Source organism: Diabrotica virgifera, chromosome 7 (assembly GCF_917563875.1).
Source record: "Diabrotica virgifera virgifera chromosome 7, PGI_DIABVI_V3a".
Lineage (NCBI taxonomy): Eukaryota > Metazoa > Arthropoda > Insecta > Coleoptera > Chrysomelidae > Diabrotica > Diabrotica virgifera.
Genome location: NC_065449.1, coordinates 61,083,695 through 61,099,849, shown reverse-complemented (window position 1 = coordinate 61,099,849; position 16,155 = coordinate 61,083,695). Strand labels below are relative to the sequence as shown.

The window sequence follows — 16,155 nt, the reverse complement described above, 5'->3', positions numbered from 1 at the left end:
TCTTCGGTTTTTAGGTCAAATTGTGTCTTTGTTGTATGATGTTTCCAGTTGAGTTTACTGTCAAAGTGATGCCCTAGCTAGATATTGGACTTGATTACTTCGTGGTATTCTTATTTGATTGTTACTGGTGGGTGGGCAGGTTCCTGTCCAGAGAGTGAATATATGGGATGATTGTTTCATTTACCCTAAATTTCCACTTCTTCAGCCATATTATATCAAGTTAGTTTAGATGCTTTTAGAGATTTTGGATTGCTGCAATAGGATCGTCATACCTACTTGGCAAAAAAGCAGTGTTGTCTGCGAATGTCCCAAAGGTTGTTTTATCATTTGTAGGTAAGTCATATGTATAGAGTATGTACAATAGTGACCCTATTATGTTCTCCTGTGGTACACAAGAGTGAATAGGCTTGCGTTCCGACACTTCTTCTTTAACTTTTACTTTAAACTGTCATTCGTGTAAGTAAGCTTTCAGTAGGTAGTAGTAACTTACAGAGAGAATTCTTTTTATTTTGCATAACAAGCCTGGATGCCAGACTTTGTCAAAAGCCTGACTGATGTCTATAAACGCCGATGTGCAGTACCTACTGTTGGTTTTCAAGTGACTGGTTGATGGCGTTTACTATGCGACGGAATTGTTTGTCGAAATCCGAACTGGTGATCTGAGATCCAATTTTGTGGATTTATTTTTGCATTTATTCTGTTTGGGATAAGTCTTTCAAGCAACTTGGAGATTGTTGGTAATAAGCTGATAGGCCTATATTATGATACATCTAGAGGGTTTTTGCCAGGCTTTGGTAGCATAATTATCTGTCCAATTTTGAGTGCTTTGTGCCAGTAGTCACATCTGAGTATTGCATTGAATATGTGCAGTAGTTTTACTATGCACTTTTAATGTATTTCTTTTAACATTTATACAGTTATCAGATCTACGCCTGTTGCCTTCTTTGGATTTAGGATGGCAATTACATCTTTAATTTCTTTTGGAGTAAATGGTTTTAATTTGTTGATGAAGTTATTTGATTTACTATAACAATGTTACTATAAGCTCAATTTTTCTTTCATGGTGTTTATGATATAAAAAAACTTATCAAGTAATATACTTACTGATCTGACACTGGATATAGTAATATTCTTCCTAGGTTTCAAAAGTTTCTCTTCAAAATAAAAAACTGAAGAAGTATGTGGCTCCCATAATTGCCATAAAATTTCTCTGATAACTTTATATTCGGATAGTACATTGGATTTGTTCATAGCAACTAAATTCATTGCTTGCTTTTCTAGAAAATGTTCCCTAAAACATGGATTCTAACTTTTAATAATATTTTTATATAGTACACAGTAATATAAAAAAAATAAAAAATTATTACTTGTCACTTAATAAGCTCTAGGATTTTTTTAACTAAATAAACGAAACTTTAGACTGTACTTAAAAAGATTATTTCATTCATAGGAGATTCTGGCCAATAGAAACCTACAGAAATAAAAACTAAACTGATAATTTTTAATAATATCCCGTCGTCAAGTATATTACGTCAGATGCCCTTCGTTGCTGCGAAAAAATACATTCGGCGACATTAATGACAATTAAATGTTTTGAAAATTATAAAAGTGATGACTTTCAACCGTCAAATATTTATAACAACTGTGTGTTTAATTGTACTAATTTGTACTTAAATAAATAAATTATAATAAAATTTTAGTTTTGAACAGTTTTATTCATGAAATAATCGCAACAAATTGCACTCGATCGCTAAAATTATTATCGAATTTTTGCCCTCGTGACACTTTGACATAATTTCACTCCCCTTCGGGTCGTGAAATTAAAACTGTCAAAGTGTCACTCGGGAAAAATTCGATAATTTTAGAGCTCTTGTGCAATTACTACTGATAATAAAACCAGAAATTTGTTTAAAAACCAGATTCGTTAGTTATCAGGAAGACAACTCCAAAATTCGACATTTTTACTAAGGACAAGGTTTATATACCTACCACTTAACTCAGTTAAAACAAAAGACAAGAAAATTAGCACCAAAACTAAAAACCTACAAGAAAATCTTTATGGAGGACCGTACACAATGATTAGACTGCTTACACAGCTATGCTCCGAATTATAAATGAAATAGCGATTATTTGTGTACCTACTATATTTATTTATCACTAAGTGAATCAGCAAATAGACCGGATAAAAAATCAAGTTGCCGCATGCCGCTTAGAAACTGTATTTCCTCGTAGGCATGGTTGTCTTAGGGCAATTACAAATATGTTGCGGCGAACACACATATTATGGAAAATGTAATGTTACTCAAATGCAACAAAATTTACATAAATAGATTCGTCTCAAAATTATTCTTCTTCTTCTTCTTCTTCTTTTGGCGTCATAACCATGGATGGGTCTTTGCCTGTCCGGCTATGTCCTTCCATTCAGATCTCTCTTGTGCCCTTCTCCTCAATTGTCGTATATTCATGGTTTTCAGGTCGTCTTCCACGTCATCCAACCATCTCGTCCTGGGCCTTCCCTTTTTTCGCCTTCCTACCGGCTTCCACTGTAATATCTTCTTTGTCGTTTTCGTGTCTTCTTGTCGCTGAACATGTCCCAGCCATGACAGTGTTTGACTTTTCACAAATCTTACAATATCATACCCTTCATTCAGTTCATTAACCTCGTCATTTCTCCTGATTCTCCATGTGCCGTCTTCCTCTTGCACCGGGCCATATACCTTTCTCAGTAGGTATTTTTCTCTCGAATGTCCTGAGTTGGGCTTCATCTTTTTTCGTCATTACCTAGGTTTCACAACCATAGGTTACTACGGGTCTAATCAATGTTTTGTAGATAGTCATTTTGGTTCTATTGTCTACAAATTTCGATGTCATCAATATTTTATTAGCATAGTATGTACGATTTCCACTGGAAATACGTGCATTAATTTCGCTACTTACGGAATTCTTCTGATTTATTTCTGTGCCCAGATATGTGAAGGCATCCACACGTTCAATAGTATAGTTGTCTATTGCTATATTATTTTCATTCTCAGGTGTTCTTTTGATGGTCATGTACTTATTTTTTGTTTCGTTTATTTTAAGGCAGGCCGCACATCAAAGAAACATGAAACGTAAATTACGTTTCATGGAAATAAACCACTGCTAAACAAATATATGTCCGGCCATTTATTATACTCTCCGAAAATAAAAATGTGTCATGAGCATGAATCACACTCGTTTCATTGGTAGGCGGACTTTTAGATTTGTTTAGCAGTGTTTTCTTTTCATGAAACATGTTTTTTGTTTCATGTTTTTCGCTTCATGTTTCTTTGGAGTGCGGCTTGGCTAAGTCCTCTTTTTTGTGCTTCAGGATCAATTTCCTTGAACGTTTCCATTAGTCGTGTCTTGCTTCTACTAATAATGGCGACATCATCTGCATATGCAGTAATTTGTACTGTTTTGGTATTTATATGGCCAGTTACATTGGTTTTTCTAATGACTGCCCTCAAGAACTAGGTTGAACAGCATGGTTGAAAGTGCGTCTCCCTGTTTCAACCCCATGTTAATGTCAAACAGGGGAGACAGTTAAATTTTTTAAATTTATTATTTAGTTTTTATCGCGGAATATTTACAATGCAAAAAAGTAATTAAATCGTAATGGATTTTTTTAAAACTTTGCTAATCATTTTCACGTTCTATTGATGAAATATTAGATTCTTACTTCGGATCATCATCATCATCATTGGCTCGACAGCCCTTTCTGGGTCTTGGCCTGTTCCAGGATTCTTCTCCACTCTGATCTGTTTCGTGCTTTTTTTCTCCAGTTTTTTATTTTTAAGATTTTTATATCATTTTCTATTTGTTCTAAATATCTCAGCTTCGGTCTTCCTCTTGTTCTTTTTCCTACTGGCATCTGTTTGAATATTTTGTTTGGTATTTCGCCTTCTTCCATTCTTTCTACATGTCCCATCCAACGCAGCCGTCCTATTTTAATGAATGTTATGCATAACATTCTTACTTCGGATACTTTCACAATTATTGTGTAGATGGCGCTTAGATTAATAGATTAATTATATTACATATAATAGCCTCTGTCATGTGTCACATAATATTAATATATCTATGTCATACGTCTTTGGTTTGTATCATGGGTATATACCAATAACGTACGAAGTAGATATATTAATATTATGTGACACATGATAGAAGTTCGAAACAAATTACTCTGAATGAAAAGCCCTATTGACAGTTTTTCTTTGACATACTCCTAAAGTTCCTTTACCTTTAGTTGACATTCAACTCTCAATATGTGAGGTGTTGCCCTGGGTAATATCCAGGAATATTTCAAACATCCGATATTATTATTAACAATATGTAGTATAATTTAAGATCTTGTAACATTTAAAGTGTTTTTACCCATAACATTGTAAGTATGGCCTCTGGCAATTCTTAACCTTAAGTCACCTTTTTACAACATTTTCCTTTATTAAGTAATTAGGTTATACTTATTATTTTGGGGCTTTTATCTATCACTGATGATGGATTATTTGTTAATCCGAAAACGTTTTGTTAATATGATGTCTTTTAAAGATACCTTTTACAAAGGATCAATAAATTTTTTTTAATATGTTAAATATATTACCAGAGAATTCCAATATTTGCTTCTCTTCTCTCACTAAATGGAATATCAAAAAATTTACTTTCATTGTACCACGTATGCTGAACTGTATTTAAGAGTTCTTCTCGGTTTGCTCTGAAATGCAATACCACATCTGTTTCACATCTAGGAATAACCACAGCTGACGATGTTGTAGGTACTTCAAAATAATCTGGAATATCTCCGTCATCAATAACTGAAGATATCTCAGAGCCATCCTAAAAATAGTAATGAAATGTTCTTAAAATCAATGAGTTAAAAACATGTTCAAATTCAGAATAACAATTTCATTTAAGAAAAATGACAACACACATGAACAATTTACTTAATCAATAACATGTTAATACCCACATCTGTCCTAACAATAGTTGTTACTTCCTCATATGTGTCTCTCACAATATTTACATATTCACCAAGAGACTGCTTTCTTATTCAGTGCCCATCATAGAATCTCTCAAGGAACTCTATCATATTTATATGCTTTATCAAAATCAATAAATACCACATGAGATAATGAAAATTGGACCCGTTGTTGATCTGCCTTGCATAAAACCAAACTGATTATTGGATATCTGTTTCTTCACGTATCCATCTATCAATTACTCTCTCCCATATTTTCATGGTGTGACTAAGTAGTTTTATGGCTCTGTAGTTTGTACATTGTTGTATATCTCCCTTGTTTTATAAACAGGTTCTAATATACTGTTTCTATTAAATAAATCTATTAGCCGACTTGTTTTAGTATCGCCTAATGCTTTCCACACTTCCCCAGGAATATCATCTGATCCAACTGCTTTTCCTTTCTTTGTTTTTGAAGTTCTTAAATCACTTCCTTGTTTGTTATTTTGGTAATAATTACTGTTATTGTCTCCTTTAACTCAACTGGTTTTCTATAAAATTCTTAATTTATAGTATTTCTATAAAATACTTCTCGTGAATTAGCATTTTATTATTTTCATCATTCATCTAATTTGATTAAAATCTTTTGCTTTCTTGGCTATATATCTGTCTATGATGCATTACACATATAAAAAAACAGTATAAAATAAAAATGGCATCTGTGCTAATAAATATAAAACTTGATGTGCCATCTGTTAATAATTCGACACCCCCATCGGACAAGGTTGTAACTCAAGTTAGACCTTTTTCAGATTTCAACACAGGAGAATTCAGCAAAAAATTGCACACGCCAATATAAACGACATAGTTTAATTCTCAATAGTTTGGCTAGTACTCCATTGAAAAAAGTTGTATTTTAACTTACGTGTGCCATTTTAGTGTGAAAAAGGCAGCTACACTAGATACTCCCTATGTTAAATATTTAGTTTCTTTATACTTGACGATTAACAAGGCTTTTAAATGAGTTACAACTTTGTTGCATGTATGTTTAATTTATAAAGTATTCAAACATATGGTGTATCTCTAAGTCAATTTATCGAAATAAAAGAAAAAAGGATTTACGGACTATTTTTTTCCTTTTTGATAGTTGCGGTGGGCAAAATAAGTACAGAAAAGTGTTTGCTAAGTTCTTCTTTGTAGTGAGAAAGTTTAATATTAACATTACACATGTAGTTTTTGAAATAGCACATTCACAAAACGGGGGTGATTAAATGCATGTCCTTATAGAAAAACGGAAAAACATTAGGTAGTATATGCTCCACACCAATGGATAACCATGATACGATATGCCAAAGCATCAGGCAAGCCTAAATCCGTAACTGAAATAAATCAGAAGCAAATTCTAAATTTTAACCTATTTAAGGACACACATGTTAATTTTGAAGTAAATAGTAATAGTAAAAGAGTGAAGTATTAAAGTAAAATGGTTTAAAATTAAATACTTACAGATACGCAATAAGAATGCGAGAAATTTGAAATATTTTATACCATGTTTTTTTCATAGTGATAGAATAATACAATCTTTTAATAGTTAAACGGGAAAAATAATTAACATGGAGAGTGTAAAATGGTTGTTAGGCGAGTTACAACCTTTTTCTACGAATACTCATGTTTAATCTCAAGGTTGTATCTCACTCAAACTCAAGATATTCAATAGTTAATAAAATTACAAAACATACATCTCACAGTAATCCCTTATTATGTTATAAATATCATATCACATTAGTGTAAAAGAGTCTAATAATTTCGTTACAAATTTTTAAAAATTCATGTGTTCGATTTTTGCCTCTCCTGTAAAATCACTAAAAATGAGTTACAATCTTGTACGATGGGGGTGTCGAATTGCCTGACAGGGTTATAAGTATTACATGTTTCAAAAAATTTTTATTCTGTATTCTGTAAAAATCAGTTGTTTGAAAGTATTTTTTTACATAACTTTGAGATTTATTCAACACATCACAACAACCGAAAAAAAAATGTCTGCTTTTTATGTTAAGTACTTAAATACTGTTGATTATTAAAATAAAAATTACCATTGTGGTTATAAATTATTTTCTCACATAAAATCCATCACTGTTCCATAGTTTAAGAGACAGACGCCCCACTACCATACTTCGCTAAGCTCAAAATTTGTCCCCAAAAAGAAATTAAAGAAGTGAATAAAAAAATTTTAGTAGGTATGGGCCCAAGTTCTATAATGTTAATATTTTAATCCTTATTATTAAAATACTTATATTAAATGTAAACCCAAACGTTTTACAGAAAATTGACCATTCCAGGTCACGTGACTTTGACAGCATCACTGAGGGGCAAATATTGTGTTTTCAGTGTTATATTTGCTATTTTCTCGTTTTATTATAAAAATTCTGTGGTTTTAACTACAAAAATGTCAAATATTGGATATTATGACACCCTCACAGGGGATGCAAAAACCCGGCATAATCAGAAAATCAGTATTCTTGACCCACAACTCCCGCCATTCTTTAAATGCGGCTGGTATTCTAAAAACACTCAATCTACCTCTTTTACCTTTACTGGAACACTTTACAACTGAACAAAATGCTGGTATTTTAATCATATTTTTAAATTAAACAATTGTTTTCTGCACTAAACTACTTTGTTTACAAGATGTTTGCCCCTCAGCTGCTGTCAAATGACGTCACTCTGGAATGGTCTAATAGACTATTTTTGAAAGGTTAGTGTCTTTACAGACCTTGTATTCGCGGTGTGCAAGTACTTGGAAAGGGAAACGAGAAACGACCGTGCGCGAGTCGCGTAGAAATATTGCAACTATCTTAAATAATTCATATTGTCAATTGAAATTGTCAAATTGACGTATAGTTCATACCTTCTGTCATTGACGTAGAAAAATTATATATTGCTCCACAATATTGATATGATATGCAATTATTATATAAAGGTAAATTTAATTAATTGTATTTTGCTTGCAGTACTGCATTTTAATAACTGATTTTATTTACTACATACAATTGTTTACGTTTGCTAAACATAACCTGCATCTTATTTTTTCTTCTTATTATTTTTTTGGACTATGGTCTTGACAATTATCCAGCAACCAGGACTAATATAATTGGCCAATATAATTAAAAGTGCGAATAAAAGTACAGAGCGTAGAAATAGAGGTCGCTTTGCCAAACTTGCACGGTCCCAATAATATAGTAATTGAAAGATTATGAAGTAATGTGCAGAAGAGTAAAGCATCTATTTATGTATGTAATATACTAGTCTTAAATGTAGTCTAATTATTATTTAATCACTTACTGTACTTTCATCAAATCTTGGAATTGAATTTTCAATGCCTTCTTTTAAATATTCACCCCAGTTAATTTCCTCCTCTTCTGGCTCTACAGTTACTTCAAATTTTTCAGGATTTTCTAAAAATTTCACAGTGGGTTTCTCAGACATACAAAGCAAAAACTTGACAACATTAAGTTGAGCTGTTAGATTTGTCTTGGACACATGTTGTGTGATATATTCAAGATAAGCTTCAAGCAATGCTTTTGACTGGGCAAAGAAACCATGAAAATTATACTTTTCTGCCATTCCTTCTATACTTTTATCAACTTCAGTTTTGTTAAGAAAATACATTGTGTCAGATTTCCTAAGCTTTTCGTGAAAGTATTTTTGTACCACATTAAAAGCTTCTGAATTGTCCTAAAATAATATATATACAATTTAATTAGAGACACAAAAACTTAATAGATATTTTTATATGGAATTAAGGAAGCCACAATTGACAGCCACAATCCCCTGAAAATGGCAGCAATCACCCTTTGTAGCAATACCCAAAAAGTCAAGTACAACAATCTGCTCACGCCCAGTGAGTAACACACTTAAAAACATTTTTGAAAATGATACACAAAGTCCACAGTACACTTTTTGCAAGATGATTACAAAAGTCTTAAAAATGGTTTCAACTGATTCGTTTGAGGGAGTCTACCACTTTCTGAAAAATTTCAGAGTGCATGTTGGACGCGTTTCCACATCCCACATCATTAACATATTTACGTTGTAGAACTAATGAAACGAGACTGTAAATTTGTCAGATAAGACATCAATCTTTATTAATTAAATATAAGTACTTTCAATTGAAAATTAAGAGCTTTGTAACAAAATAACTGCGCTAGAGTGACAGAAAAGCGTTCAATCTCCACTCTGAAATTTTTCAGAAAGTACATTATTTTTGACTCACTCAAACGAAGCAGTTAAAACCATTTTTAAGACTTTTGTAATCTTCTTCCAAAAAGGACTATGTACAGTTACGGTCACTGAATAGTTTACACTTTAATTTTTACATTGTAATACTGCAAGAATAGCAGTGTCGTACGGATTTGATAAATGTCAAAGTCAAAAAATTTGAAAAAGTCAATGCTTGTCAAAAATTTCAGAAATGTTGAGAAAAACTCCCCCAAAATGATTCGAATGCATTTGAGTGATGCGCAAAAAGCAAGAGCAGTTGCCAAACTTGAAGAAGGTTGGTCACTAAGGCAAGTTGCTGCAGATTTAAACGTGAGCCATATGTGCATATGGAAAATCAAACAAAGATGTGTTTATCAATATTTAATATAAAATAGATTTAAAATAAAAGGGTATTTTAAAACCAGACTTTCTTATTTTCGTTATTAATACCATAATCAAGTTTATTCAAAAAGACTTCTTTCTATACTTTTCATTTTGTTAAATTTTGTAAAATATATTATTTTGATTTTTTAATTTTAATCAACCTATTCTAGGTACACCACTGGTAACGTCACTTTGACGTAAAAGGTGCGTTTACACGGGGTAAAATTTTAAAAATCGGCTTCTAGATACGTAATCCTGTAAACTATTTAATGACGGCAACTGTACATACCATGGACTAACAGCAGAATTGTTAAAACTCTTGAATATGAAATTAGTGACACACAATTTGGCTTTAGAAATGGTATAGGCACAAGAGATGCTTTAATCGGCTTGAATGTGCTGGCCCAGAGATCCATGAACATGAATCATAACCTGTTTTGTAGACTTTGAAAAGGCATTTGATAAGGTTCTACATAAAAAACTTCTATATTATATTTAAAAAGCAAAAGAATTGACAGTAGTGATATATGCAGTGGCGGCTCGTGATTTTTTCAATAGGGGAAGCTATACCTAACCACAAACCATACATACTCATAGACGTTTCACGTAAATTGTCAAGGTCAAGACAACAAATTAGTTACCATTCCAATCCAGAGATGTCACTGTCAGTCAATTCTAATATCATATTTAACAACTGACAGTTGACAATTAAATTAATTTGTTATTTACTTTTTATTTTACAGTTTGTGGCTTAATTATTTTATTATAGTGGTGTTACGTTTTTAATTAGATTTAATCACAATTTTGATCAATTGTATTAACCTCCTCTCAGTTTTTATGAGTAGAATTTTTAGTTTACATTGATCATCCCGTGTTGTGTTTCTCCACATTAAAAAAAAAACAATACTTATAATAGATCCTGAAACAGTTTATTCCAATAGACAAGCGTGTCATCAACATTTCAGGCTTATATATTTTTGGAAGTTTGTAAAAGATTATAAGGTATTTATCTAAACAATCATCCTACAAGATTCTTTCAAAAATTTTCATTCAACTCAATATTACATATCAGTGCTTTCACGTGACACATGGCAGTAGTGTTTAGCATTTTGAAAACAAATTGGTTTGAAGTTTTCAGTAAAACATTGAATAAAACATTGAATTGTCTTCCTGTTGTTTTAATTTCCTGCGAAATTTCATCAAAAATCCCGCAAAATTTATAATTTGAAATTCCCACGTAACTAAAATTTGTCAATTTAGTTCCCATTCCAATCAAGAGATGGCGTTAATTCGATCCGAAAGATTAACATGGTCATGAAACGTCTATGAGTATGTATGGTTTGTGATACCTAACTGTAAATTATCTAGACAAATTTGCACTAGCAAAAAAAAATCCGTCAAAAAAATCTAATTTAAGGCCCCATTTTTTGACCATTTTTTATTTACATTTTATAATATCATCATAATTCATAATTATTTCATAATATCATATCATTTTAAAAATAGTTAGTACCTATAATTGTAAAAGTGTATTACCAAAGTTTGTGTTGTTTATTTGTTAACAATTCTATCTCTGTAAGTAGATATGCAGATCAAAATAAATACAGATTTGAAGTTTTGCAGTCCATACAGGTTGAAGGTTTAGATTGTTTAAGATACTCAACTGAATTTTTTTAATTCTAAAAGCGGCTTACTCTGCGAATGCAAAAACACGGTAAATTACCGATATTTTGCTTTGCATTACAGATATCGGAAAAAGTTATTTAAACAAGTTGTTCCAAATATTATTCTAATCCTACAAACCAAATTCGCACTTTTAGTTTTTTCATTATTTGTAGTCAGGATCCTAAAATCCGCAGAGGAGGCTGCTGGCCGAAAAATCTCACTTGCCCGATCTCCAGGCAGCGTGTGCGTTAAGCAATGTGCAATTCTGCAGCTCTAAGGACACCGGGTCTCCTTAAACCATCAGCAGCCTCCTCTGCGATTTTAGGATCCTGACTACAAATAATGAAAAAACTAAAAGTGCGAATTTTGTGCTGAAATTTGGTATGTGGGGTTAGAATATTAATTGGAACAACTTGTTCAAATAACTTTTTGCGATATCTCTAACGTGAAGCAAAATAGCAAAGTAAACAAAACAGTGTAGCGTGTGTGAAAATTTATGGGGAGGCTAAGCCTCCCTTGCCTCCTCTGACCAGCCGCCACTGATTATATGAAAGTAATATCTAATATATAATGTAATCAAACTGTCAAGGTAAGAGGTGACAACAGAACACCCAAGAAATCAGAATATAGAGACGAGTCCCCAAAGGTTGGGTGCTATCCTCACTACTCTTCAATGTTTCCAGTAAAGCAGTATTTCAAGAAGTGCTCTCAGATTCAACAGAAGGTAAATGATTTACATAATGTAATGCAACTGCTTAATGAATGCTGTCATTAATACGAACTGAAGATAAATTTGAAGAACTAATGGATATTGTGAGGATACTTACAAATATGTAGGAATATAGATAACATTAAATATAGACCAAACCAAAGAAATTAGGGCATGTATCGAAATAAAATAGCATGTGCAATAATGTGCATCATTTGTTACACTTAAAAAGTGTCTTTGTTATCGGGATATATGGTTAGAATTATACCATGAATAAGGATGCTTCAGCATTACGTGTTCTCCACTCTTTTTGATGGCTAGAAGCTTGGAGACTAAAACAAGTGCATCTGAATAAGTTGGCTGCCTTTGAATTTTGGTGTTCCAGAAGAACCATAGAAATATCGATTCATAGAATGTCAAACACGGAAGTAACTAGAAGGATAAGAAATAAAGCAGAAATAATATGAACTATTAAAAGAAGCAAACTTAAAATAACCATTATTACAACTTATTATGCAAGGTAAAATTCCAGGAAAGCCATTGTGGGAAGAGGTACAATATCCTGGCTTAAAAATTTGTGAAGCAAAGATAGAACAATCACTAAGCAAGTCCTTAGTGTTTTGAAAATTTCATCATTGATCAACAAAGATGAACATATTCAAACTGAGTAAATAAAATTTAGCTAAACCTAATATATTTTTTTTAATTTTACATCCAACTAAAATCATCTGCATCTCTTTGCTATAGTTAATGTTAAGGGAGTTAGTAGTCACAGGTAGAAATGTAACATTGTAAAAATAATGTACATAGGTAAGAATATTTTACCTCAAATCCAGTTATTTGAGTTATTAGATCTTTAACTCCGTCTGCAATTTCTCGACTCAGATGTCGGGCCATATTTGTAATGTTTTTACTTTTTAAAAAACAATGTTTCTTCCTAAAAGAAGTAAGGAATATGTAAAAATAACAGAATAACAGTTTTTATTGTTATTTTGTTAAAATTGACATTGACAGATTATCCTAATCCTACATTTGAACTACAACTCAGAAATTGACATATTTGAACTAACGAGAAATATAAGCGCTTGTTCACAATGGACGTAACCATAAGATGAACGTAAGCCGTTATCATTTCGTAAACCGTAATTTATACATAATTTTATGCATTTTATACATAATTTTATACGTAAAGACAGCCTGTCTTTACGTAAAATTTAAGTGTATTGTGAACGCTGCATAAAATTATATACAAATTACGGTTTACGAAATAATAACGGCTTACGTTCATCTTATGGTTACGTCCATTGTGAACAAGCAGTAACTAGTACTAATGGCATTGTTTTATGGAAAAATTTTCGTAAATTAAAATAAATGATATTAAATTTTTACATAATTTAAATATAACTTACAAATAATATTCGCATTATCCTGCATGTTGTTGATGTTTTATTCCTTACTTTAGTAATGATATCTGCTACAACACAAATACAGCAAATCAAGGCATCACCACACAGAATCGAAAACTGTTCCTTGTTCTGTGGCATCACAGTAAATAAACCCAGTTCCATTCCATGGTTAAATCAATAATCGTCAGTTTGTGAGAGCGCATGTCCTGGAACTCTGTGATTTGTAGAATGAATATGGTCTAAGGCTACGGCTCCACGGGCGAGAAATTTATGGCGATTCTGTAACGAATATGTTAAATTTTACCGGTACGTTATTTTTTGGAGTTTTAACCAAAGAAGCAATTCCATAACTCTTACAAATAACGTCCTGGTAAATTTTAATATTTTAACGGATACGTTAAAAATTAGTTCAAATTCAATTTTACCACCCAAAATAGAAGATTAAGTGTGGTTATGTTTCAATTTGTTTTCGTTGAGCTTGGTTTTTGCCGATTGTTTTCTTTTGCCGTTGTTATTAATTATAGAAAATTTTAAATCGCAATCAACAAGAATGAGCAAAACGCAAAACGAGCATTTAATTGTTTATTTAGAAAACCATAAAATCATGTTAGAGACTAAAGGCCGCGTCTCACCATCAAATAATTTGATCAAACAGTTTGAGCAAACTCCGGAAGTACGTCAAAGTGACGTCACAATTGCAGTTTTTTTGAAATTCTAAATATCTGTGCTGCTCTCACTATCAGTCTAGTTTGATCAAATTTTTTGTATTGAGTTGTCTAACTTGTTTGTACTTTATTTAAAATTAAAATTTTTCATTATTATCCACAATGAACACTCAGGATGTGACGTCACTAACTGTAAAGATTAGATAAATTATTGGAAGATTTATTTTTACTTAGCAACAACGTTTTTGTTTATTTTAGTAGTATTTTGGATTTTGACAACAAAACCCGATTTGGGCTTCGAAACGTTAATAAAATCATTTTTTGTTAAAATTGTGGCTAATTTCCCATTGAAAATAGTTGATTATAAAAAATGCCACCAGGAAATAGCTTCAGAACACCTCCTAGTTTCAAAACACGGTATAGTTGCCTATGACACTTTCCTTAAACATTTGACAATATATTATTTTTATAGTTCCAGTTGCTTTGATGACTACAATAATATTAATTTTTCTAATGAGGAACTAATTAATATGGTTTTTGTGCTAGGAGGGTATAACAAAAATGTGCTACTAGCAAAAAGAATTTATCATCAGCAATTTCCTGATAGACGACAACTAAGAAGAGAAACTACTTTTGAAAGTATACTAAACAACGCTAAAACGGTTTCAACAGACTAGACACTTAGATTATGGGGACGGTTGTACTAATATGCAGATCCTCAGTAACACTGAGGATTACATTTACTTAACTCATTTTATTCATTTACAATACTTTTTCTTCGATCAGATTTCTCGTAATCCAAGTATCCAGTGCGTTAAAACTGTTTTAGTACCATTTAGTTATCATTTACCGTCTCACCAAATTCTAGGGTGCTCGGTACTCGGTACGGCAAAAAGAGTACCTAATGGACAAAAATATCGAATATTTTGAAAACATTGTGTGAAGTGAAATTTTTTGTGCTGCAATCCTCCCAGTGTCATAGGAATAGGATTTCTTTCTCGAACGCGATGTTTTAGAGTGTCACATAAATGCTCAATTGGATTTAAATCTGATATGGTGGCCACTATAATATTTTAAATTGAATCTCATCAAGGTAAGTATTCACTATTCTAGCGACATGAGGACGTGCGTTATTGTGCATTAGCACGAATCTGCCATATCCAATACGGCCGGCAAATGCAATAATTCATAAGGGCGAAGTCAAACAATAAGGCCGTCCGCACATGAGTCGATCGAAGACACGTCTCGAAGTTCGCGCGTCTTGCTCGTCTTGTACGAACCCTGCGGCACAAGCGATTGCTCTTCGCACACTTGTCGATTCAGTTTGCTCACATCTTCCAACTAGGAAGAACGCATTTTTTATATATCAACCAAAATGACTATTTCGATCTATGAAAAGTACGGTATTGTTACATTTTTATTATAATTTGAATACAATGAGCATTATACTGAGGACATTTTTCTACTTTCCCAACGAATTTTATATTTCAAACAATATATTTCCACAAAGTTAGTAGGTAGTACTACAATCAACGAACATAACATGCACCGATCTTTGAATAAAAGTAAAATTCCATTCAGCGCAAAAAACAACAAAAATCGAAGGAAACAAATAAAATAAACTACCTATATGACTGGAAGCGTGCGTCTCACTCGAACTTTCTCGTGCCCTACGGATCGCAAGCGACGAGAGTCGTACAAGACAGGAGATTTGCAATCCTAAACGCTCCGTGTACGGAGCTCAATACCACAACGAAGGAATTTTACTGGCGGGGAGAGACCTTCGTGACTGAAATCGATTCGAGTAGTTCGAGCGTCGCACCATGTGTGGACAGGCTAAGGCCGTCCGCACATGGGTCGATCGAAGACACGTCTCTAAGTTCGCGCGTCTTGCTCGTCTTCTACGAACCCTGCGGCACAAGCAATTGCTCTCCGCACACTTGTCGATTCAGTTTGCTCACATCTTCCAACCAGGAAGAACGCATTTTTATATATTAACCAAAACGACTATTTCGATCTGTAAAAAGTACGGTATTGTTACATTTTTAGTACAATTTGTATACAATAAGCATTATACAATTGAGGGTATTT

The 16,155-nt window shown here is 32.6% G+C and overlaps 1 protein-coding gene across 2 annotated transcripts in view; it reads right to left on the bottom strand.

The window, feature by feature from the left end:
- The window catches only part of LOC114328722 (gamma-tubulin complex component 5), a 54,552-nt gene extending 41,010 nt beyond the window's left edge, over positions 1-13,542 (bottom strand). The window contains exons 1-5 of one of the 2 annotated variants that reach the window (XM_028277666.2): positions 13,403-13,542; positions 12,819-12,930; positions 8,318-8,710; positions 4,622-4,854; positions 1,105-1,291 (exon numbers count right to left, since the gene is read on the bottom strand). In XM_028277666.2, coding sequence (XP_028133467.1) covers positions 1,105-1,291; positions 4,622-4,854; positions 8,318-8,710; positions 12,819-12,890 — 885 coding nt within the window. In that variant the 5' untranslated portion in view covers positions 12,891-12,930; positions 13,403-13,542. Of the gene's footprint in view, positions 1-1,104; positions 1,292-4,621; positions 4,855-8,317; positions 8,711-12,818; positions 12,996-13,402 lie in introns of those variants that run through there. The other variant, XM_050656011.1, reaches the window with a different exon arrangement.
- Between the last annotated feature and the right edge of the window lie 2,613 nt (positions 13,543-16,155).